Source organism: Chiloscyllium plagiosum, chromosome 30, assembly GCF_004010195.1.
Source record: "Chiloscyllium plagiosum isolate BGI_BamShark_2017 chromosome 30, ASM401019v2, whole genome shotgun sequence".
Taxonomy (NCBI): domain Eukaryota; kingdom Metazoa; phylum Chordata; class Chondrichthyes; order Orectolobiformes; family Hemiscylliidae; genus Chiloscyllium; species Chiloscyllium plagiosum.
Window position 1 is genome coordinate 26,548,902 of NC_057739.1, and position 23,975 is coordinate 26,572,876.

A 23,975-nucleotide genomic window follows, 5' to 3' on the forward strand; every position below is an offset into this window, starting at 1 on the left:
GGCGCAGGTTTTACAGTTCCTGGGGTGGCAGGGGAAAGTGCCAGGATGGGAGGGTGGGTCGTAGGAGGGCGTGGATCTGACCAGGTAGTCACGGAGGGAACGGTCTTTGCGAAAGGCGGAAAGGGGTGGGGAGGGAAATATATCCCTGGTGGTGGGGTCTTTTTGAACAGCCCTGTAAGTCTCCTCTGAACCCCCTCAAGTTTCACAACATCCTTCTGATAGGAAGGGGACCAGAAATGTGAATAATATTTTGTGTAAACTGGTAAATTGAATGCTTGGCTCCTCTTGCACATATTTTCATATCATATCATCAACCAAGAAAGCAACTCACTTTCATCCTGCACTGTTGAGATTTTCAAACGAGTCATCAGGGGTGACACAACAATGGGGACCTAGGATAACACGTCTTCGAATATCGCTTCCCTGTGAGAAGTCTGTGGACCTCCAAACAGATACCTAGTTCCAGGACCGAAATGAGAGAAACTCTTATAGTCTTTCTCCAGTACAATAAATGGTAGTTTCCTCAAAAAAGTTGTGGGAAGTTAGATAAGAAATTTCAGGGCCCTCTGCAGAGATATTTGTATCAGGTGCCAGAGGACTGGACGGTGGCCAATGGTGTGCCTTTAGTTAAGAAAGGTTTAAATAAGAAGCCTGAGATCTACAGATCTGAGAGTCTGACATTGGTGGTGGGTAAGTTGTTGAAGGTTATTTTGAAAGATAGCATTTACATGCATTTGGAAATGCAAGGATTAATTGAGGATTGTCAGCATGGACTAGTGCAAGGGAAATTGTCTCACTCAAACTTGATTGCATTTTTTGAGGAAATAACCAAAAAGATTGATGAGGACAGAGGTAGATGTAGTTTACATGGACTTTAGCAAAGCTTTTGACAAGGGTCTGCATAGTAGACTAATTAGTAAAGTTAGATCACATCGGTTTCAGGGAAAGCCTGCCAATTGGATGCAAACTTGGCTTGATGCTAAGAGTCAGAGGGTGGTGGTGGGAGGGTTGTTTCTCAGACTGGCGGCCTGTGATCAGTGATATTCCATGGAGATTTATACTGGGTCCACTTTGTTTGCCATCTATATAAACAATTTGGGTGAGAATTAAGGAGGCATAGTTAGTAAGTTTGCAGAAGACACTAACATTGGTGGTATAGTGGGCAGTGAAGGTTATCAAAGATTACAAAGAGATTTTAATCAATTGAGTCAATGGTCTGAGGAGTGGCAGATTGTTTAATTTAGATAAATGAGGGGTATTGCATTTTGATAAAACAACCAAGGGCAGGACTCAATTAAAGGTAGGGGCCTGTGTCGTGTTGTAGAACAGAGAGAGACCTAAGAGCTAAGTATATAGTTCTTTGAAATTTGTGTCATATGCAAAACAGGGTCGTTAATCAGGCAGTTAGCACGCTTGCCTTCATTACTCAGATTTTTGAGTACAGAAGTTGGGACATCAGGTGACATAGGATGTTGGTGAGTCCTCTTCTGGAGTATTGTGTACAGTTCTGGTTGCCCTGCTATAGGAAGGCTATTATTAAATTCAAGAAGATTCAGACAAGATTTACCAAAAAATTGTCAAGAATAGAGGGCTTGAGTTAAAAAGATAGGCTGAATAGGGCTGGGACATTTTTCACGGGAGCGTAGGAGGTTGAAGGATGACCTTATAGAAGTTTATAAAATAATGAGGGGCATAGATAAGGTAAATAGCAAGGGTCTTTTCCCTAAGGTGGAGGTGTTTGAAATTAGAGTGCATATTTTTAAGGTGAGAGAAGAAAGAGTTAAAAAGAATATGAAGGGTAACTATTTCACACAGAGTGGTTCGTATGTGGAATGAACTGGTGGATGCTGGCGCATGTACAACAGTTAAAAGACATTTGGATAAATAAATGAATATGAAAGAGTTGGAGGGATATGGGCCACATGTAGGCAAACGAGACTAGATTGGTTTGGGAATATGGTTGGCATGGACGATGCTGTATGAGTCTTATGACTTTAAATTTGGAAAGCTTGATGAACATTTTAAATTTGCGTTAAAATGAAGTTTTACTGAATGCCTTATAGTCTACTTCAACAATTTATATACAAATACAGACACATACTGTTTTATTCTTTTGTTCCAAAGTTTAATAATGATGGGCATAAAGTTAGTTTTGTAAAACATGGCAGCAGAGGAGATTTTTGGTGTCTGGTTCATCCATCACAGTAAAGATACACTGGTTGTTAAAAATGGTGTAATGTTTGAATGAGTACGACAGAACTGACGTGCTTGATCAGTGACAAGTTATGCTGCAAGCCAACATTCTGAAGTCTGACCTTTAAAGACCCTTGCTTTTGAATATTTAAGACATTTAGCTTTTAAAATGTACAAGCTAGCCTCATAAGTAGACTTTCAAGATGACTTGAAGAATTTCTATTTTCTCTATACACCTGCAAGTTCATGTATTAAATTTAAACAGTAACAGAAGGTCTTGAGGTTATGAGAGTCTTACTGTTTGAAATGCTGTCACCTTTTCAAGAACATTATAATTAGTTCCTTTAAACAGGATTTCTCATTTTTCCTAAATGCCTTTTGTGGCATTCTCCTAACCCTGCAGTAATGCTACACAGCAGTCCATTTTAAGTATCGAAGGCCCCATTTGCCACTTCAGCCTGTTCCTTATTCTGAAACCTGCCACAGTACAGGATCTGTGCAGCGGCGAAAGTACAACATTTAGGACCTTCTCATCCATCAGTGTCAGAATGGTGTGACAGAGTGCTTATTCACACTTACTCATTGTTATTCAATTTGCTGCTTGTTCTGTGTAAAAATTTGGTGCACTCCGCAGCCCCATCAATTGTGATCATTTTTCACCCAGGTTCCTGGCTGAGAGGCCTAGTCTCTAGGTGGTAATGCTTGCTCCGCAGGCCGACATTGCCAATGCACAAAAAGCTGATTTATGAATATGAAACAACTTCAGCGTCAGGGGAGTAAGTTATCCACAAGAGATTGAAGAAGATCTCTTCTTGCTTTCCTATAGCTGAACTGCTGATCGCCTGCAACACTTTAATTTTATGCAAACGCTCCACATTTCATTACAAGTGTCTGCCAAGAGCATCCCTGGACAAGCCAAGCAATCAAACTATCTTGCACCGTTTGCTGAAAACCAAATTTATCTTTTGTCAGCACAAACAGTTTAATTTGATGATTTCACTCCAGAGTAAGCAGAGCATTTTTAATCTTTTGAGCGGCTCCGGTCTCAGTTTCTAATGTAGTTTTTCTTTGCAATTGGCAAACGTTTTTGAGAAAGGTACTATATACAAGCCTGCATTGTACAGCCAGCGAGAGGCTCAGTAATAACTTTGACAATCCATTTTTTCACAGATCCAGAATGGAAAAATTAGAATGGAAATATAACTTCTGTTATTTCCCAATTAAGACATACACTAAACAAAATAGTTTACAAAACCCATTTAATAGAACTGAGTGAATTGCACAGAAATCATTTTTGAGAACTACCACAGAAAACCTTCCAACAGTGACACTTCAAAGGCAGATATCACCTAGCTTGTGAAATACCAATGTAAAAGGAGCCAATATGTCTGTATGGATTGTATTAAAACAGCAGCATGGATTAGACACTTAAAGCGGTAAATAAACAATCCAGAGAAAGCCAAATGAATTGCCTTCTAAGTGAACTTATTGTATTTCCCCAATCTTATAAAGACACCCAGGATTGATCATATTTAACATTATTCCTTCTTTTGCTTTTCTTGATGCTGACTATATGCAGGTAAAACCACACAAGATTAGTCTTATATGTAGCTGATTATTACAAGTTTAAACTATCGAAACTGCATTTGAATATTCCAAGTTTCTGTAATTTACATCACGGAATGCTTTTGATTAATAGATGGCACCTTTAAGTAAATGGTACATTAATACAACAAGAGAGAACTAGGCTCAAAATAATGGCGTGAGCAGCAGGGTTTAAAAGATAAACTCTTTTATTAACTCTGAAGCAAGTGGACTTTGGTAAGATGGCAGGAAAAGAAATGCATACACCTTTAACAGAAAATAACATCCAAGTTACAGAGAGATGCAAGGAAAGTGAACATAGATTCAAAGAAGGCAAGATTACAGGAGGCGACACAAACTCAAAGTGGTATTTTTACTCGGATATGATATGGACCAAACGTAAATCAGCAAGGATGGACACCCAGGTGTCCTGGCAAGATGGATCAGAAACTGACTGAGTAATAGAACACAAAGTGTAAGGGAAGAAGGCTGTTTAAGTGATTGGAGGCCAGTGACTAGCGATGTACCACAACGATCAGTATTGGGACTTTTACTGTTTGTTATATACATAAATGATATAGGTGAAAATGTGGGTGGGGGGGAACGTTAAGCAAATTTGCAGATGTCACCAAGGTTTGTAAAGTGGTTAATACTGAAGATAATGGTTATAGATTACAAAAAGATATAGATGGGCTGGTCAGATGGGCAGAACAGTGTGAGGTGATGCACTTTGGAAGAAGAACAAGCTGAGGTAGTATTTAATGAATGGCAGGACACTGGGTAGCTTAGAAGAACAGAGGGACCTTGGGGAATTAATCACAGATCCCTGAAGTCAGCAGAGTACGTGAATAGAATAGTTAAGGTGGCTTTTAGGACACTTGCTTTCATCATCATGGCATAGAGTGTAAAAGCAAGGACGTAATGTTGGAGTTGTAGGGAGAGTTGGTCAGGCCACAACTGCAGTACTGTGTGCAGGTCTGATCATCTCATTACAGGAAGGATGTGTTAGCACTAGAGAGAAGGTTCACCAGCATGTTGCCTGGAATAGAGAAACTGGGCTAGAAAGAGAGACGAGGGAGATAGGCTTGGATTTTTTTTACGGCAAGAAGATGGGGGGGGGCATGATTGAATTGTACAAGATTATGAGGGGTATAAAAAGGGTGAATAGACAGCAGCTGTTCCTCGTTGTCGAGGGGTCAGTCATGAGGGCATAGTGTTAGGGTAAGCGGCTGCAGATTCAGAGGGGACTTGGGGAAAAAAACTTCTCAGTGGGTGGTGAGAATCTGGGAACAGAAGTAGAGTCTTGAAACCTTACAACCTTTAAAAAATATTTGGATGAGTACTTCAAATATCATAACATTCGAGGATATGGGTCAAGTGCAGGAAATCAGATTAGTGCATTTTTAGTGTAAGTTATGTCAGTGCTGGAAAGCTAATTAAAACTTAACATTTTAGTGGCAGAGCAGTACCTGCACCAAGAAAGCCTGCACTGAACGTGCCTGGCAGCCCAATTTCTCAGAGGCACAACAGTGGTCCAATGCGGTACTTTAGACACCATTCAAGGCACATAGAAATCATCTAGGACTGATTTGGTATCTCAGCTTTTTCAAGTATCCTTGGGATGCCTTGCAAAACTGGCCATCTTTGCTCCCATGTTTTATTCAGAAAGTGAACAAATGAATAAATGACCATCTCATCAAGTTATAAGGTGGATATTTTCTACTGGAAAACTGACCTCAACTGGCTGTTGTGGTGCATCATTCTTGCCTTTGGATGGCACCACAACAAATACTACACTGAATAGAAAGGTCAATTGAACAGGAATAACATGCAATCAGCATTACTTCAGTAACTGTAAGGTTGTTGCTGTCATGGAAAGATACAGTACAATTCCTTTATAATAAAACAAAGAACTGCAGGCAGAGAGTCAGAGAGATATACAGCATAGAAACAGACCGTCCAGTCCAACCCGTCCATGCCGACCAGATATTCCAACCCAATCTAGTCCCACCTACCAGCACCCAGACCATATCCCTCCAAACCCTTCCTATTCATATTCCCATCCAAATGCCTTTTAAATGTTGCAATTAAAACAGCCCCAGCCTGTTCAGCCTCTGCCTATATCTCAAATCCTTCAACCCTGGCAACATCCTTGAAAATCTTTTCTGAATCCTTTCAAGTTTCACAACATCTTTCCGATAGGAAGGATACCAGAATTGCACGCAATATTCCAATAGTGGCCTAACCAATGTCCTGTACAGCCACAACCTGACCTTCCAACTCCTGTTCTCAATACTCTGACTAATAAAGGAAAGCATACCAAACGCCGCCTTCACCATCCTATCTACCTGCGACTCCACTTTCAAGGAGCTATGAACCTGCACTCCAAGGTCTCTTTGTTCAACAACACTTCTTAGGACCTTACCATTAAGGTATATAAGTCCTGCTAAGATTCGTTTCCCAAAATGCAGCACCCTACATTTATCTGAATTAAACTCCATCTGCCACTTCTCAGCCCATTGGCCCATCTGATCAAGATCCTGTTGTAATCTGAGGTAACCTTCCTTGCTGTCCACTACACCTCCAATTTTGGTGTCATCTGCAAACTTATTAACTGTACCGGCTATGCTCACATCCAAATCATTTATGTAAATGACAAAAAGTAGAGGACCCAGCACTGATCCTTGTGGCACTCCACTGGTCACAGGCCTCCAGTCTGAAAAACAACCCTCCACCACCACCCTCTGTCTTCTACTTTTGAGCCAGTTCTGTATCCAAATGTCGAGTTCTCCCTGTATTCCATGAGATCCAACCTTGCTAATCAGTTTCCCATGGGGAACCTTGTCAAACACCTTACTAAAGTCCATATAGCTCACATCTACTGCTCTGCCCTCATCAATCCTCTTTATTACTTCTTCAAAAAACTCAATCAAGTTTGTGAGACATGATTTCCCATGCACAAAGCCATGTTGACTACCCCTAATCAGTCCTTCCCTTTTCAAATACATGCACATTCTGTTCCTCAGGATTCCCTCCAACAACTTGCCCACCATTGAGGTCAGGCTCACTGGTCTATAGTTCCCTGGCTTGTCCTTACCACCTTTCTTAAACAGTGGCACCACGTTAGCCAACCTCACTGCATCTGCTCTGATGAAGAGTCATTGGACTCGAAACGTTAATTCTGCTTTCCTCCCACAGACACTGCCAGATCTGATGAGTTTCACCTGTAATTTCTGATTCTGTTTTGGTACAACTCCTTTATTGGGCTACAAACCAACTTCAGCATGCAGCAATGATACACTCCTAAAGGAGGTCACCTTGCTTCAATGTCATAATAAAGCGTATGGCTGCAATACAATGTTGAACCTGGTTTAGCAAGTAATTAGTGGTCTTTATGGACATTTGGTTACTCATGAAATTAAAGTAAAACAGATTTAAATATGAACTTTCACTCGCACACACAAATTTTAAATATTCCATCTTGAAACTGAGATCTGGAACTGGCTCGAAGGTAGAAGAAAGAGGGGAGTGATGGAAGGTTGCTTTTCAGACTGGTGGTCTGCGACCGGTGGTGTGCCACAAGGATTGGTGCTGAGTCCACTGCTTTTTGTCATCTATATAAATGATTTGGATGTGAATATAGGAGGTATAGTTAGTCAGTTTGCAGATGACATTAAAATTACAGGTGTAGTGGACAGCGAAGAAGGTTACCTCAGAGTACTACAGGGTCTTGATCAATGGGCTGAGGAATGGCAGAAGGAGTTTAATTCAGATAAATGTGATGATTTCATTTTGGGCAAGCAAATCTTAGCAGGACTTATGCACTGAATGGTAAGGTCCTAGGGAGTGTTGCTGAACAAAGAGACTTTGGAGTACAGGTTGAAAGTGGAGTCGCAGGTAGATAGGATAGTGAAGAAGGCATTGGTATGCTTTCCATTATTGGTCAGAACATTGAGTATAGAAGTTGGGAGGTCAGGTTGTGGCTGTACAGGACATTGGTTAGGCCACTTTTGAAATACTGTATGCCATTATAGAGTCATAGAGATGTCCAGCATGGAAACAGACCTTCAGGATGTTAAGAAACTTAAAAGGGTTCAGAAAAGATTTGCAAGGATGTTGCAAGGGTTGGGGGGTGAGCGCTATTGGGGGAGGCTGAATAGGCAGGGGCTCTTTTCCCTGGAGTGTCAGAGGCTGAGGGGTGACCTCATAGAGGTTTACAAAAACATGAGGGGGGATGGTTAGGGTAAACAGACAAGGTCTTTTCCCTGGGATGCAGGTGTCCAGAACTAGAGGGCATAAGTTTAAGGTGAGAGGGGAAAGACCTCAAAGAGACTTAAGGAGCAACATTTTCATGCAAAGGGTGGTGTGTGTATGGGATGAGCTGCCAGAGGTTTGTTGGAGGCTGGTACAATTACAACATTTAAAAGGTATCTGGATGGGTATGCGAATAGGAAGACTTTAGGGGGATGTAGTCCAAGTGCTGGCAAATGGGACTAGATTAATTTAGGATATCTGGTCAGCATGGTCAAGTTGGACCAAAGGGTCTGTTTCCGTGCTGTAAATCTCTATGACTCTATGCATGTTAATCAGAGCTCTCTTATTTCACATCCAGAAGTATTACAAGAAGATATTGTTAACTGCAAATCAATATTCTATCTGCTGATCTAAAATCATGGAATATAGCCTAAGTGAATGGAAACTTAATTACTCATACGTCCAGCAAGAATCTGGCTCTCTGATGGGGAAAGGTATTATATTTAACAAAAGACAATGGGTAGATGCAAATGATCAAATAGCAGTCAGGAAAGACGTAGCAAAAGTCAAATAAAATACTAATCTCAATATGTGAAAGAGAGGAGAAATGCATTTCACTCAAACAAAATAAGAACTTGTATCACATTGAAGATGACTTTTCATTGCACATTTGTCCTTGAGAAATACTACTACAAAACCTTCAGTCTCGATCATCTTGCTAAGTCTATTATTTTGTAACTAGTACTACAACATCCATTTCATTATTTAAAAATAGCAGAATTAACAGAAGTTGAGAAACTGAGAAAAAGAGGATGGTAGTGATAGCTTGACATGCAATATGACCTCTATTGTGCTACTTGTAGGGACCAGGATTTAATTTCACTCAGTTTGAAAACTGCATCAATCTCCACAATGCATGATGGCAGAATTAGTTAGATACATGTATACATTTCTCTCCAAGACAATTTTACTGTGGAGAAAAGTAATTCTTTAAGCAGTTGGTGTCTTTTACCATTATTGAAAATGATCATTAACTAGTTCTCTCCGAGCTTCAGCTCTGCTCAAGTTGGACATGGTTATGAGTTTAACATTTCAAATGAATTTAGAAAACTTCACAGCTTGAAAGGTAGCCATCATACAGTTTGAAGTTTTTCTTTCACAAATTGTCATGTGATTGACAATGGTAACTGCAAAGGGTAAACAGATCACAAATAGTAATAAAGTATGGACAATGAGAAAACAGGATGTTTGTGGATTCAGAATATTTTCAAAGGCATACGTGCATATAAAGATGACTTTATTCCCCTCCCGTCCAACATGTCCTTTCCCCATTCAAGAATGTGACATGAAGAGCAAGTAGAAATTTGTTTTAAAGAGGGTCAGTCAACAATAGATTGTACAAAGCAGCTGACAGTATTCTCAATTGCCATCAGGTCTGACCTATATAAAATACAACAGTAATGCACTTTATATTTTAATATTCAGAATTTTTTTTAGAATTAGAATCCCTAGTGTGGAAACAGGCCCTTCGGCCCAACAAGTCCACACCGACCCTCCGAAGAGTAACCCACCCAGATTCATTCTTCTACCCTATATTTACCCCTGCCTAATACACCTAGCCTCCACATCGCTGAACACTATGGAAAATGCAATGGAATAGAATTTGAAAATACAATGCCTCTTAAGAGGCAACTATAACTTCTAGATAGCAAATTACATTTAAACAGTTATACACAACCTTCAGTTCCATTTCTATTCTTGAAATTTTTAAGAAGCCTTTTCATGCACAATATCGGAGCTAAGTGCAATGACACCACCTACTGGCTTCTGAAGCACTCTACCACTTTCTGAATTGCATTTTAAAAGCAAAGCAGAAAATAATGAAGACATTGCAACTTGTAGTACTCTGCTGCAAATCCTATTACATTTATGCAAATGATATAAACCTGGGATATGCAGCCAGATTTTGTACATTTTTATTAGCACAGTTACAAGATATAAGGAGACTGTAAAATACACAGCAGTGAAACAAATAAATAAATTTGCCACATAAGAATCAACTTCCTTCAATATTAAAATAGCTATTCTGCTACACTAGAAGTGTATGCTTTTTTGGGAAAAGTTTGACATATCTGATGTTCGCGTATTTACGGAGTGAAATTCTGTAAAAACATAGATGTATTTGCAGATTCATAATGCCTGAGTAAAGGAACATTTCCCCTCAAACCTAAATAGCTAAATTCTGAGACTGTGATTCCTAATTCTACATTTGTCAATAAGGGAAATTATCTTCTCACCACTTCTTAAACTAGCCTCTCAAGAACTTCATATGTTGCAATGAAATTGCCTCTAATTTTCTAAATTCAAGGTAATATTGACCTCATCGGACAATAACCTCATTTCAGAAATCAGTCTAGTGAATCTTCATTTCACTCATCTAAGGAAAGCATACCCCTTTCTCAGATAAGGACACCAAAGTTGCACACAAGACTCCAGGTGCGATTGCATCAATACTGTATGAATGTCTTTACTTTTGTACTTCAAATCCTTCATGATGAAGTTAAACGATTAATTGCTTTCTATACTTGTATGTTAACTTGCTTGTGTAAAAAGACATCCAGATTCTGCTCAATACTAACATTTCCCACTCTCTCAACTTGCAAAAAGAATTCTGCTTGTGTCATTTTCCAAAGCAAATAATTTCACATCTCTCTTGTAATATTTCAGCTATGCTCTTGCCTAAGCACTTGATTTGTCTATAAGCAGTTTCTTCGGTGTCTTCCTCATAGCTAGATGAGGAGTAAGCTATACATAGTCAGAAAGTCTGGATACCCTCAAAAGAAATTTCAAATACCATTAATCTTTGCAGCATCCCGCCAACCTAAAAATTACCTGTTCATTCTTACTCTTTGTTTTGTACCCAGATCAATTTCTCAATCCAAGTTAATACATTATCCATATTCCCATCCGTCCTGACTTCATATAATAATGTGACTAATTGAATAATCAAATACGCTACACTCACGGATATTCCCTTCACTATACTGCAAATTAAAACCCTCAGAAACTCATCAAATGTAGTCTCTCTCTCTAAGAAGTCAATTTTGACTCTAACTAATTGTACTGGTTTGCAAGTACTGTTACCCATCAGACTAACACATCTAGTATCTACCTTATTGCTGATATTAGCTAACAGCCATATTGCACCGTTTTCTCTCCTGCTCTGATCTTGAAATACATGATTCCTTTTGCTACTTTCTAATTGCAGTTCATTCTAAAATCTATAGAATTCTGAAAAATCAAACCAATACCTCTACCTCAAAACAAATGCACCCATGATCTAATTAAATTTTGTGCTCAATGCCGAATTCAGTCTTTTAAAATACAATGATTTTCTGTGGTATTTTTATTTCTTTAAGCAAAAGATATTGAGGAATCTTAAAAAAATCACTCACCCATAGTTACATATGGTAATGTGTCAGTGGATCCATGTGGATAAATGCTATACAGATGAGGGCCTGTACAATCTACTCCACCAAGTACAAGTGCTGCACCAATGTATCCTTGATATCTAGTTTAGGAAAAATTAATAGATGCTTTATTTAGTAGCAGAGGTACAGTTACACATGGAGGACAACTGATGATATGAATTCTATCTAACTTCTTTGTTTTGAGTAGAAAAAGGCTCTAACTAATGTGGATGAAAATATTAACCCAACACTATGATTTTCTTCCTTTTTCATTAAAAATACATACATGATACTCAAAAATAAGAGACAAGGCACTTAATCACAGGTTTTCAATTCCCCTTTAACAAGGTCCTTCTTGAAGACACTTGAATTTTGACAAGCTTTCTCAATCAGCAGGGTAAGTACCTTAGAGTTGCTGCTTCATCCAAGATCAGGAACTCAAAAATAAATCAAAGAATCTTCAAACTATAGCTCTCACAATAGTGGGACATAAAAATGGTTTATAGGTACAACTGATCATCAGTTTTAGTTTGTAGCAAATTAGTACCAAGATTTAGAAATATGCATCTCTTCTGGGCTCCACCACTGATTCCTTTTACATCATGCATCATATTCCAGATGTAGTGTAGCAAATCTTTCAAAGTCACCAAAAGCATTTGATTAAGAGTGGTGCAGAAGAACTTATGAAAATATGCTTTCCCTCATCTAAAGGCAAATCAAAAAAATTACATATTAGAGAGGTTCAGTCTATGCCATTGAAAAACAAAGTGCCATAGGATGTAGGAAATTTGAAACAATAGAAATTGCAGAAAATATTTAATAGGTCACACGGTGTCTATGAAGAGAACAGTGATAACATTTCAGAAATGTTATCTTAACTTGTCTATCCACAGGTTCTGCTTTTCCTGTTCAGTATTTCTAACATCCCTGTCCCAAAACCAAAATTGCCTTGTCCAAATTAATTGATGGTACAGAGTTTTTAGGTCAGAGTCCCTATTTGTGTCACTTAGTTGTTCAATTTATTACTGGATAACCTGATGCTTTTGAGTATGAAAACAAACGGAGCCAGATAGTTGACTGCACTGGACCAGAAATTATTATGTCAGCTCCACAATGATAAAGGAAGGAAAAACATTGGGATAAAACAAGAATTTACAATGGATGAACTCACTAATTAAAGACAAACTTTTAGTCACATAACATTTAATTATTGGTGATTTGCAGAGTAGATTAGATTAGATTCCCTACAGTATAGAAACAGGCCCTTTGGCCCAACCAGTCCATTGACCCTTCGAAGAGTAACCCACCCAGACCCATTTCCCCCTGAATGATGCACCTAACACTATGGGCAATTTAGCATGGCCAATTCACCTGACCTGCACATCGTTGGATTGTGGGAGGAAACCGGAACACCCAGAGGAAACCCACACAGACACAGGGAGAACGTGCAAACTCTGCAGAGACAGTCGCCCGAAGGCCCAAATCGAACCTGGCACCCTGGTGGTGTGAGGCAGTAGTGCTAACCACTGAGTCACCATGCCACTTTAAAATTGGGGAGGTACCAGAGGACTGGAAAATTGCTAATGTTGTCCCCTTGTTTCAGAACGGTAGCAGGGATTCCCCAACCTTATATTTACCCCTGACTAATACACCCAACCTACACATCCCTGAACATTATGGGCAATTTAGCATGGCCAATTCACCTAAGGAGCACAAGTAACTGGAATACAGTACAGACCATTTAAAACTGGAAAAAGATAATTGAGGATGAATGCTTGAGCAAAGTTAGATGGATATGGATCTATGATGGCTAAAACCCTTGGAAATTATAAGAAAACCAGGGTATCATAAACTATTAAAACCACAATAGGATCATGTTCTTTGATTGCATCCAGGGCTGCCTATTTATTCAACAGTTAGCATGTCCTTTAAAAGAAGTAAAGACAAAAACTGGTTTCGACAGACAATGCTAATACAATGGCAATGTTTCTGGATTAGGAATCCAGTAATGGTGAGTTCAAATCCCACCAAGATGGAGAATTCAAATTCAGTTTATTAAATAAACTCATAATAAATATTAGTTTTAGAATAGCACTTTTGATGAAACATTGTGACCTGAAAACTCCACAGCTTTCTCCACAATTGTTACCAGGCCCGGCGAACATTTTAAAATTTTGTTTTCAGTTCATATTTCCAGCACTCGCAGTACCTTGCTTTTGCACAAGAGGTTTTAATACTTAGCTCCAGCCCATTGTCCTATATATCAATAATGAGCTGCAATCCCTAAGAAATGGTACAACCTATATGTTATATATTGCCTGTTACATTCCCTGTTGGCCGAGCTGGGAATTTGTATTGCAGATGTTTCGTTCCCTGTCTAGGTGACATCCTCAGTACTTGGGAGCCTCCTGTGAAGCGCTTCTGTGATGTTTCCTCACAGAAGCGCTTCACAGCAGGCTCCCAAGCACTGAGGATGTCACCTAGACAGGGGACGAAACGTCTGCAACACAAATTCCCAGCTCGGTGAACAGAACCACAACAATGAGCACCCGAGCTACAAATCTTCTCCCAAACTTTGTTACATTCCCTCCCCTAAGTACTGTCAAGTGCAAAGAAAGTAGCTGGGCCAATCTTGGGATGCCAGAAACAAATGGATATTAGCTCGATTATTAATTGTGATATTAATTCCAATAATTTTCTTTTCCAATGAAGTAGGAGTGTGTGTAAAATGAGCTACTGATCCACCATCACCCACCTGATTCACCCACCCTCAGTTCATAGATTTAACCTGACAGTTAAGTGGTTATAGGTGCTTATGTGGAGCAGATTCAGAAAAGCAAAGTTATAGCCATGCCTGTAAAAGTTTACACTTTTGACTTAACTCCAATAACCAATTTTTGTCTAATGGCATCTTTGTATTACAGATCAGTAACAAGACACAAGCCTGCAATATTGCCTCAGGACTTCACTGTCTAAACCATCCTGCTTCCAATGCACTGTGGATTCCACAGTAATATTTCATGGATTACAACATGTACAGACTAATGATCACAAAACCACATCCTGGCCTACATGGCCAGTCAGAGACTATCAGTCTATTGGCCAGAGGACAACAGGGCTAAGTGTTCCTCCAGCAACAACATACTTATTGCTTCCAGGATAGCCATTGCATTTGTAAGTAACATGAAAACCACCACTAACGAGGTGCAGAAGCCTCCAGAGGCAGCAGCTCACATACATATCACATTTGCTGAAGTTGAGACTGCCAATTAGCAACCACAGCAGAAGGTGAATGCTGCGAAAATCCCAATGGAATTACTGAAACCGTCAGCCGGTTAGAAATCTGAATTCTAAGTTAGGATAAAATTGGCAAGTTAAATATTAATTGTAATTTCACCAAGTTTTATTCACCTGAAAAGCATTTGCTTCAGCATGCGATTTGCAGTGGCCACACGTGCAAGGCGTCCAGTGGATAAAGCATGTAGCTCCAGATTGGATGAGATCAGTTGAGTGGTCATCTCTGTGTCTGCAGCAGTCCCAGCACCACAGCAACTAAACAGGGTTACAGAAATCTCAGCCAGTTACAATTCTCAAATGATACAAAATTCCATGATTTTAAGTGCTGCTAGCAATTGCTTGTGGCATTGCCGGTGGTCAGTAAATTAATAAGTTTGCCTTCTCAAAGAGTGGATAGTGTCAGTGATGAGGGGCTTCAAAAAACTCACCATACTGCGTCACTAAATAAACAAAATTAGAAAGAGAGAAAAACAAGACAGGAAAACAGACAAGAAAATTAAGGAAGGAACTCACATGTTTACCTCAAATATCACAACCTGAGGACACTCTGAAGCATTTCACAGCTTATGCTGTAGTTTGGAAAGATAATTGTCCTTGTAATACAAGAAATAGCCCCAGTATGCACAAAGAAAGATCCCACAACTACAAGAAAATAAAGGGTGGATAACCTATTTCAGTGGCATTATTTGCGGGATAATTCTCGACTGACACACCAAAGGTAACTTTTCGTCTTCCTCAAATAGTGCCATGCAGTATTTTAGTCAAAGCCTTTAACATATCATAAGGTCAAAAGATGTGGGGGGGCAGGGCAGGCCATTCAGCCCATCAAATCTGCTCCATCATTCAATGAGATCAAAGCCAACCTGATAATTCTCAATTCTGCTTTCCTGCCTTTTCCTAATAACCCTAGACTCCCTCACTGATTAAAAATCTGTCTCAGCTTTGAACATTAACACCCAACAGTGCAATTCCATTGAAGTAGCAGGCTGGATTATGTCCTCAGATCTCTAGACTAGAACTTGAACTCATGGCCTACTGACTCAGATGAGAATACTATCACTTTACCTCCCACGATGTTGAATGTAATGCATCAAGAGTGAAGTAGGGTTACAGATTCCAAAAAAGAGAAAATGCTGGAAAATCTCAGCAAGTCTGGCAGCATCTGTAAGGAGAGAAAAGAGCTGACATTTCGAGTCTAACTGACCCTATGTCAAACCTGGGAGAAGAGCAGTACTTCTTCAGGGTAGGCATTCCAGGAAGAGAATTGACAAGCTTTGACAAAGGGTCAGTTAGACTCAGAACGTCAGCTCTTTTCTATCCTTACAGATGCTGCCAGACTTGCTGAGATTTTCCAGCATTTTCTCTTCTTTGGTTTCAGATTCCAGCATCCACAGTAATTTGCTTTTATCTAGGGTTACAGATTGTTGGATAATTCGACACACTTATATTTGCAGATGTGATTTAGTTCCTTTAAGTCAACTGTTCTTACTGTACCTAATTTTATCAAAATATTCTACAATAACCTGTTATTTCCCCCATCTGGAACACAGACCACAAACCCAGGATAAAGAATTGGTCATTTAAGGCAGAAATTGGAAAATGTTATTTACTCAGAGGGTTGTGAATCTGTGGAACTACGTATCCCAGAGGTTGTAAATGTTGCATTATTGAATACATTCAAGACAGAGCTCAATAGATTTTTGATCTCTCAAGGAATCAAGGGATATGGGGTGCCCACAGGAAAGTGCAGTTAAGGGAAAAGTCAATCTTGATCATAGTGAATGGGACAGCAGACTCAATGGGAAAAAACATTCTATGTCTGATTATTGCTTATATTAAGATCTATAATGGAAACTAATCATGAAAAGCAGCTTGAAGGAAAATACATCAGATCACATCATATGGCAAAAAAAAAGTCATGTTGTTTCAGGATCATGACGCTTCGTCATAACCAGAGATGTTACATGAACAAAGCATTACGACATTTATCCTCTCTATAACTTTCTGCTTTGCATTTGCTTAAAACAGATTTTAAAATTTGCAAAGATAACCACAACTTGGAACAGTCTTTCAATTTTTCCCAAGGAATTCAATGTAATCATCAATTTAAGTTCTAGCCATAGTCATTAGGCTTTAAATGAGTAGCGTGTTGTACATACAATAGTGAAATCATCACACAAACCAATTTTCTCTTTCATAGTTATATCAGAATTATTACTTACTAAATATTAGGAGAAATGTAGTGAATCTTGGAGCAGTTTTTGTCAGCGACAATCATGCCTTCAGTTGCTCTCGTATCAGCACCCAGCACGACTCCATCCTTAAGGATAAAAAAACATTGTTTTAAGGGCAGATCAGGATATTCTAAGAGCATTCATGAAAGCTCTTCATTTGTGCTGAGTGTAATTAAGCTACTTTTCACTCATCAAATTTCTGATGTTTTTTAAACATGAAGCTTGAAAAGCATAAAACATATTCAGCATTGTTTAAATGTGGCTTATTTGTATCCGAATGTGGAAAGTAACCAGTTTTCAGTTTTAACTTCTTGAAACGAAAATGTTCCTTTCAATTTTTGGAATTGAGTCATAAAAAGTTTGTATTTACATTTTAAACAATTTATCCACTATGTAGTTGTAGTTATGTTAAGGTTCCACTGCAGGATTGGATGAAGAGACTGCTCCGACATATTTCTTTGGCTTTTATCAAAAATGGTAGCTAATCACCAACCCGCAGTTTAACAGACACCAAAATAATTTGCAAATGTTTGATTTGAAGATGCTGCAGCGCAACTTAAAACAAGTCTTTTCATTATGATCCTTGAAATGAATTTGTGAAGTTTCTATATAGTTTTTTCAAGTTTTTAAGTGACTTTAACAATTTGTAAGTAACTTTTGCACACTTTGACTTGAAATCTATCCATCTAAATTCACATTTCTTACAACAAAGACCTCTATTAGTAAAACAGATACCACCAGTAGAATTGGCAGGTGTCATTGATTTGACATTTCTTGCTTCATTGACTGGCATAACAGCACACATAGGAGAATTAGGTGGACAATAGCCTATGACTAATTAACACTGAAATTTTTGGGAAACTGATTATAGCACTATGCAGTTTATTATAGCCACAAATCAGAAAAATCACATCAATGAAGTACGTACTGGGAGATGAAGAGCATTGCCCTCTGCTGCAGTAACTTTTATCAGAAATGCATTATTATTTTAGAAGGGAAGACTTGCCTTACTATGGAAATGCATTCTTAAGAAAAACGTCAGAGTTGGAAACATTACGAACCTAGTATTTTATAAAAATGGGTAGTCATCTTTTTGCAGTGCTGGTGTCCCTGTCCCTGTACTGGGAAGCAACTGCTCCAGAGGTGTGGATTAACAACCTCTGAACAGGTTAATTAGAAAAATAGGTTAAATAAAAAAAAGGCAGGTCAATGTGATAATTTAAACTGCAGATAGCTAGGTGGAAACACAAAAAAGGTATTACTAATAATGGTATTTCCACTCATTTTACTCAACACAGTAGTGTTTCACACATCATGAAAAACTTACAGGCTATTAAGGTGTAAGGCAGTGAAAACAGATTAAAACTGGAACCTTAACATAATTACAACTACATGGTGGATAAACTGTTTAAAATGTAAATAAAAACTTTTTATGATTCTCTCAATTCAAAAAATTTAAAAGGAACATTTTTACTAAATTGAGGTCATTTTAGCAACAGATGTAAGCCCCTTTACTCTATTCTGCCATTCAATTAGAATGTGGCTAATCTCAGTTGCATTTACCCACTTTTGTTCCGTATCCCTTGATACCCTTAGCTAGCAAAAGATTCTCATTAGTCTTGAAAACATCAATTTGTTAAATATCTACCATCTTCTGGGGGACAGTTTCTATTACACATTATGCAGGAGATGTTTCCCGATTTCACTCCAGTATCCCTTGTTCGACAAGCTTACTGCAGTCAGTTAGAAGAGACCTTGGACGCTATGGTAGTGTCACCATCTCTGGACCAGAAGGTTTAAGGTTCAAGTTACATGTCTTCCAGAGGTGTGTCATAGCATGTCTGACCAGATTGTTTAAAAATGATTATGATCGGTTTGTCCTATTCCTTCAAAGTCAGCATTTCATTTAATTTTAAACATATTATCCGAAGAAGTGAAGTAAATGTACAAAGCAATCTTCAATTTCATTTCCAAACTTAGTCCCTTTTATATCTTTCCCTCTCACCCTAAATCTATCTAGGACATTGGTAAGGCCACTGTTGGAATATTGTGTGCAATTCTGGTCTCCTTCCTATTGGAAAGATGTTATGAAACTTGAAAGGGTTCAGAAAACATTTACAAGGATGTTGCCAAAGTTAGAGGATTTGAGCTATAGGGAGAGGCTGAACAGGCTGGGGCTGTTTTCGCTGGAGCGTTGGAGGCTGAGGGGCGACCTTCTAGAGGTTTACAAAATTATGAGGGACATGGATAGGATTAAAAGACAAAGTCTTTTCCCTGAGGGCGGGGCAGTCCAGAACTAGAGGGCATAGGTTTAGGGTGAGAGGGGAAAGATATAAAAGGGACAACTTTTTCACACAGAGGGTGGTACGTGTATGGAATGAGCTGCCAGAGGAAATGATGGAGGCTGGTACAATTGCAATGGGCATTTGGATGGGTATATGAATAGGAAGGGTTTGAAGGGATATGGGCCGGGCGCTGGCAGATGGGACTAGATTGAGTTGGGATATCTGGTCGGCATGGACGGGTTGGACCGGAGGGTCCGTTTCCATGCTGTACATCTCTATGACTCTAATAGAACTTACATTTTCACTTTCTCACATTCTACTACAAGTCCCCATTCTGTAAACATCAGGACATATTTGCATGAGGTCAATGCCATCCCACAAATAGCAAATGCATTGTTACATTAAAGCATCATTATCAGGAAACCCAGGAATGTGGCTTCTGATGCCTGATATAAATTTACATTATTATAAATGAATGAGTAATGGTACAACATCAGTAAGGTTAATCAAGTTTATCCCAATCTTACCTGACTATGTAGGTTAATAAATTAAAAAATTTAATTGATGTGTTTCTCTGCAAAACTTCTGAAAGGCTAACTAAATTTGTGGAATAATTTTAGTCAGTGCAACTGCCAAGATATACAATTACAGAAATCTTAGCTTTCTGACAGTTTGACTGTCTCAGAGGTACAATTCTATCAGATTGATTTTTCATTGAACCAAGTTTTTGAACTCTTTAGAGAGTTCACAGTCGAAAAAAATGTTTTGAAAAACTTTTATGTTAGATTATCAGTGTTAATACTCAGCAGCCTGGAGATGTTCCTGTTGATATAAAATATGGGTGCAAAGAGCAAATCTACTACAATATTGGTCTTTCACTAGTGCAGCCCGACTGAACTTGATTGGCAACAAAATGATTTTTGATCTGCAAGCATATATTCCATCATAAAAATATGATCATAAAAGAGCAAAAAAATCATTTCCTGATACATAAACAGCATGTTGAAAATGTGAAAGAAAATATATAAAACTGTCAGAAGAAAACGATCAAATCCTTAATTCCATGACAAAAGCTTAAGGCTGACAGGTGTGCATGTACATCACAAATTGTGCCCAATGAATTATAGAAAATTACAAGTAAAAATTTTAAAATGGTGATAAAAATGACTAGACTTAAAAATTATGTTGTAAATGTTGGTATAAAAATGCCAACACATTTAACTGAAGTTATTTTGTTATGGAATGACAAACATAAACCTGTTGGTAACACAAAGAACTGAGGACGCTGGTAACCTGAAACAAAAACAAAATTTCTGAAGAAACACAGGGGGTCTGGCAGCAGCAATGGTGAAAGATGAGAGTGGACATTTTGAGTCAGTGGCCCTCTTCACTTCTGTTCACTATCAACCCGTCAGTACCTAATGTACTGACATTTCAAACAAATGTACATAGTTGTACGGCAAAATCACTTGGTTAATTTTTAGGGTATGACTGTGCTTTCTCCTGAACCAAACACTTACAATTAGTTTCATATTAGTTGTTATTTTGAATATGATCTCTGTATTAAAAATTTGAAATCTCCCAACTAGACAATATAGCAGAAAAAATTAGATTTATCTGAAAGATCAAATTATTTTTGACAATGGCATAGTCACTTCTTGTTGAGTTTTAAACACAAGTAGCTGTGACTGACCGCTAAACTTCACAATTTTATGTTATAAAATGACCCAAGTTTCTTTTTAATGGCATACTGCAAATTGCAGTTTAATACAAGTTTATTTACAGTCACGTTAGCTCACAGCAGGAGTGGCACGGTGGCTCACAGCACCAGGGACCTGGGTTCAATTCCCACCTCGGGCAACCGTCTGTGTGGATTTTGCACATTCTCCCGTGTCTGTGTGGGTTACCTCCAGGTGCTCTGGTTTCCTCCCACAGTCCAAAGATGTGCAGGTTAGGTGAATTGGCCATGCTAAATTGCCCGTAGCGTTTGGTGCATTAGTCAGGGGTAAATGTAGGGGAATGGGTCTGGGTGGGTTGCTCTTTGGAGGGTCGGTGTGGACTTGTTGGGCCGAAGGGCCTGTTTCCATACTGTAGGGAATCTAATCTAATATCACAACATAAAGATTCAGTATATCATTCAAACAAGTTTAGTTTAATAAATTGCACCAAAATGCCACCGTTTTCATAGATTCATGATTTCTGTGTTGCATTGAAAAAGGATGTTTGTTTTCATATTTACTAATCCAAGCATTTGAAAACATGATACCTTGAATACAACTCCTGCAATAGTGGTGCCAGTTTTTCTTGCTTCAAAAACTTTCAAACCTTGTTTTGTAAGTTCAGCTTCAATAAATGCATTCCTATAATAAACAAAGCACATTACTAAAGATCCATAGAAGTTCATAAATACCAGACTCATTTATTCAGCTAACAGCTTTCAATTTCAGCTTAAAATCATACTTAAAAATAAATTGTTCTTTTTACACACAGGTAAGTGCAGTCAAACTGATGTGATGCAAAATAACTTCATAAGAGAATAAAGTATCTATTAGATGTTGTACGACTACACACTGACACAAAGTAGTTGTAAAACTGCACTCCGTGAAGTTTGCATAATTTGCACTTTTAAGCCCATCTTAATAGGTCACCAGAATGGAAAAGATTCATGTTACCGATCCAATTGCCAGAGACATCAACAGCAAACAATCTAATGCCCAAAGCCATCACAGCATATCACTTGCATCTCCTGATGAGGAATAACCACAAGCCTTACCACATAGTAACTGTACACAATTGTGAAAAAATGTACTTCTAATTGCACAAACTGAAGTCCTGTGTAACTTAGAAAGCACTCTATATTCTACAAAGGAAAATATTTAAGCCTTTAAACAACTCAGCCGTAAAAGGGAGAGGAGAAATATTTCTCATAACAACCAATTATGTAACATTGTTTTGCCCAACTTTAACTCACATCCACCTACAGTAATTTAATTATGTTGAGTGATTCTTTTAATGCCTCCAATATCTACTTAACAATACAAGATTCCAAATTCAATTCTTCTTTTGTTCTGAACTTGCTGATAACAAATGAAGATGGAAGCTGTTCCTAGTGCTCTGGATAAAGTGAGGGGACAAAATTATTTGGGGTCCTTGCTATGGATCTAGTGAATCCAATTCTGAGCAATGGTCATCAAATGGATTAGGCACAATTGTGTCGTGTTCAGCACTTGAAGACAACATATATTGAAAGCTTCACCGGAGGCTCACTGATGATGTTACTTAGTATGGTGATAAAACGTCTGAAAATGAACCTCCCAGCTCAGCGAGCAAACTTACGTCCATTTATTGAAAGTCGCAGCTAAATATTGGCCAACACATGGATGAATTGAAGAGCATGGATATGCAACCACCCCACAGAGAAAAGCAAGCAAATAAATAATCTTTAAGGAATAATTTTCAATAAAGATGGGAAAGATTTTAAACAGAAAATCCCTCATGCCTTTGTTCTCAGTAAATTATACAATTTTGTAAGCAAATTCAGAAATTGGTCCAACCATTCAATATTGGTGTTTACCCGCTGCATGTCAGAGTCATAAATTTCATTTACCTTATTTCTACAATGTTTTTCATATCAATGATATCTATTCTTAAATCTCAGCTTCAACCAATAATCTTGACATCTGCACAACCCAGAGAAAATTAGGCATATAATGAAAACTAAATTAAATTCTGATGATAGATCAACATGTCCATTCTCCTTATTGATTCTTGAGATTTAAGAAGTTTTTGTTATTTTGGTCTGATATCTAGCATCTGCAGTTTGTTGCTTTGTCAGTTAAGTCATATTTTCATAGTGGGAATTTTAAAAATTCTTTAAAGAGGTCATGCGAATAGTTGAATGATGCCTGCAATTATGCAATGTCAAATCACTACATCCAATTACAGACCATTACGTCAATTTATCATGGCATAACATTAAGTTTTACTAGAACCCTTAGGTCGCCATAAAATTAACTGAAACTACAAACAAATTATTGAAGGAATTTCTACCTTAAATTCTTAAAATCCGTTCACATTTAAACAATAGAAATTGTTTGTAAAAACTAAAAAGATAGCTGAGAAAGCTTAAAATGTCATAAAATACAAAACCTTAAGTTAACTTCATTTCTTTTAGATACTAGAAATTGGTCAAGTACTTAAAACGGTTTGTTAGCGAACGTTTCAATTAAATAAATTAAAATCACCAATAAAATTAAAAACGCCCATTCAATAACAGATTAAAACAAAGTTAAGCACAATTCACGATTTAGATTTATTTTGAACACTTATACGTCATTAATATATTTCACACAAACGAATTCAATAGAATTATTATTTTTCTTTTCATGACATTAACTTTTAAACGTTAAAAATACATAAACCTGGAGAAATGACTCAGCCACATCAGGTCAATCTGCTAAGTCATGATCGCCTTGACACGATCGCCAAATACAAGCAGAAACGAATATTTTCCAATAAATCAGATTCCAGCGGCAGGGAGACAGACAGAATTACAATAATACATCAGTGATGAATCTCGAATTCAGAGCGGGACTCACCTTCGACAATTCTCGAAACTGAAACCACCAACTGGCTCCTGGCAAACTCTCAGCGACGCC

The 23,975-nt window shown here is 38.2% G+C and overlaps 1 protein-coding gene across 1 annotated transcript in view; it reads right to left on the reverse strand.

Moving 5' to 3' along the window:
* psmb7 (proteasome 20S subunit beta 7) overlaps positions 1-23,974 on the reverse strand; it is a gene marked incomplete at its 5' end in the record, with an annotated part of 61,423 nt that extends 37,449 nt beyond the window's left edge. The window contains 5 exons of the mRNA XM_043719696.1: positions 11,487-11,602; positions 14,913-15,053; positions 17,021-17,118; positions 21,584-21,677; positions 23,916-23,974. Of these exons, the coding sequence (XP_043575631.1) occupies positions 11,487-11,602; positions 14,913-15,053; positions 17,021-17,118; positions 21,584-21,677; positions 23,916-23,974 (508 nt within the window). The remainder of the gene's footprint in view (positions 1-11,486; positions 11,603-14,912; positions 15,054-17,020; positions 17,119-21,583; positions 21,678-23,915) is intronic.
* Position 23,975: the final 1 nt, after the last annotated feature.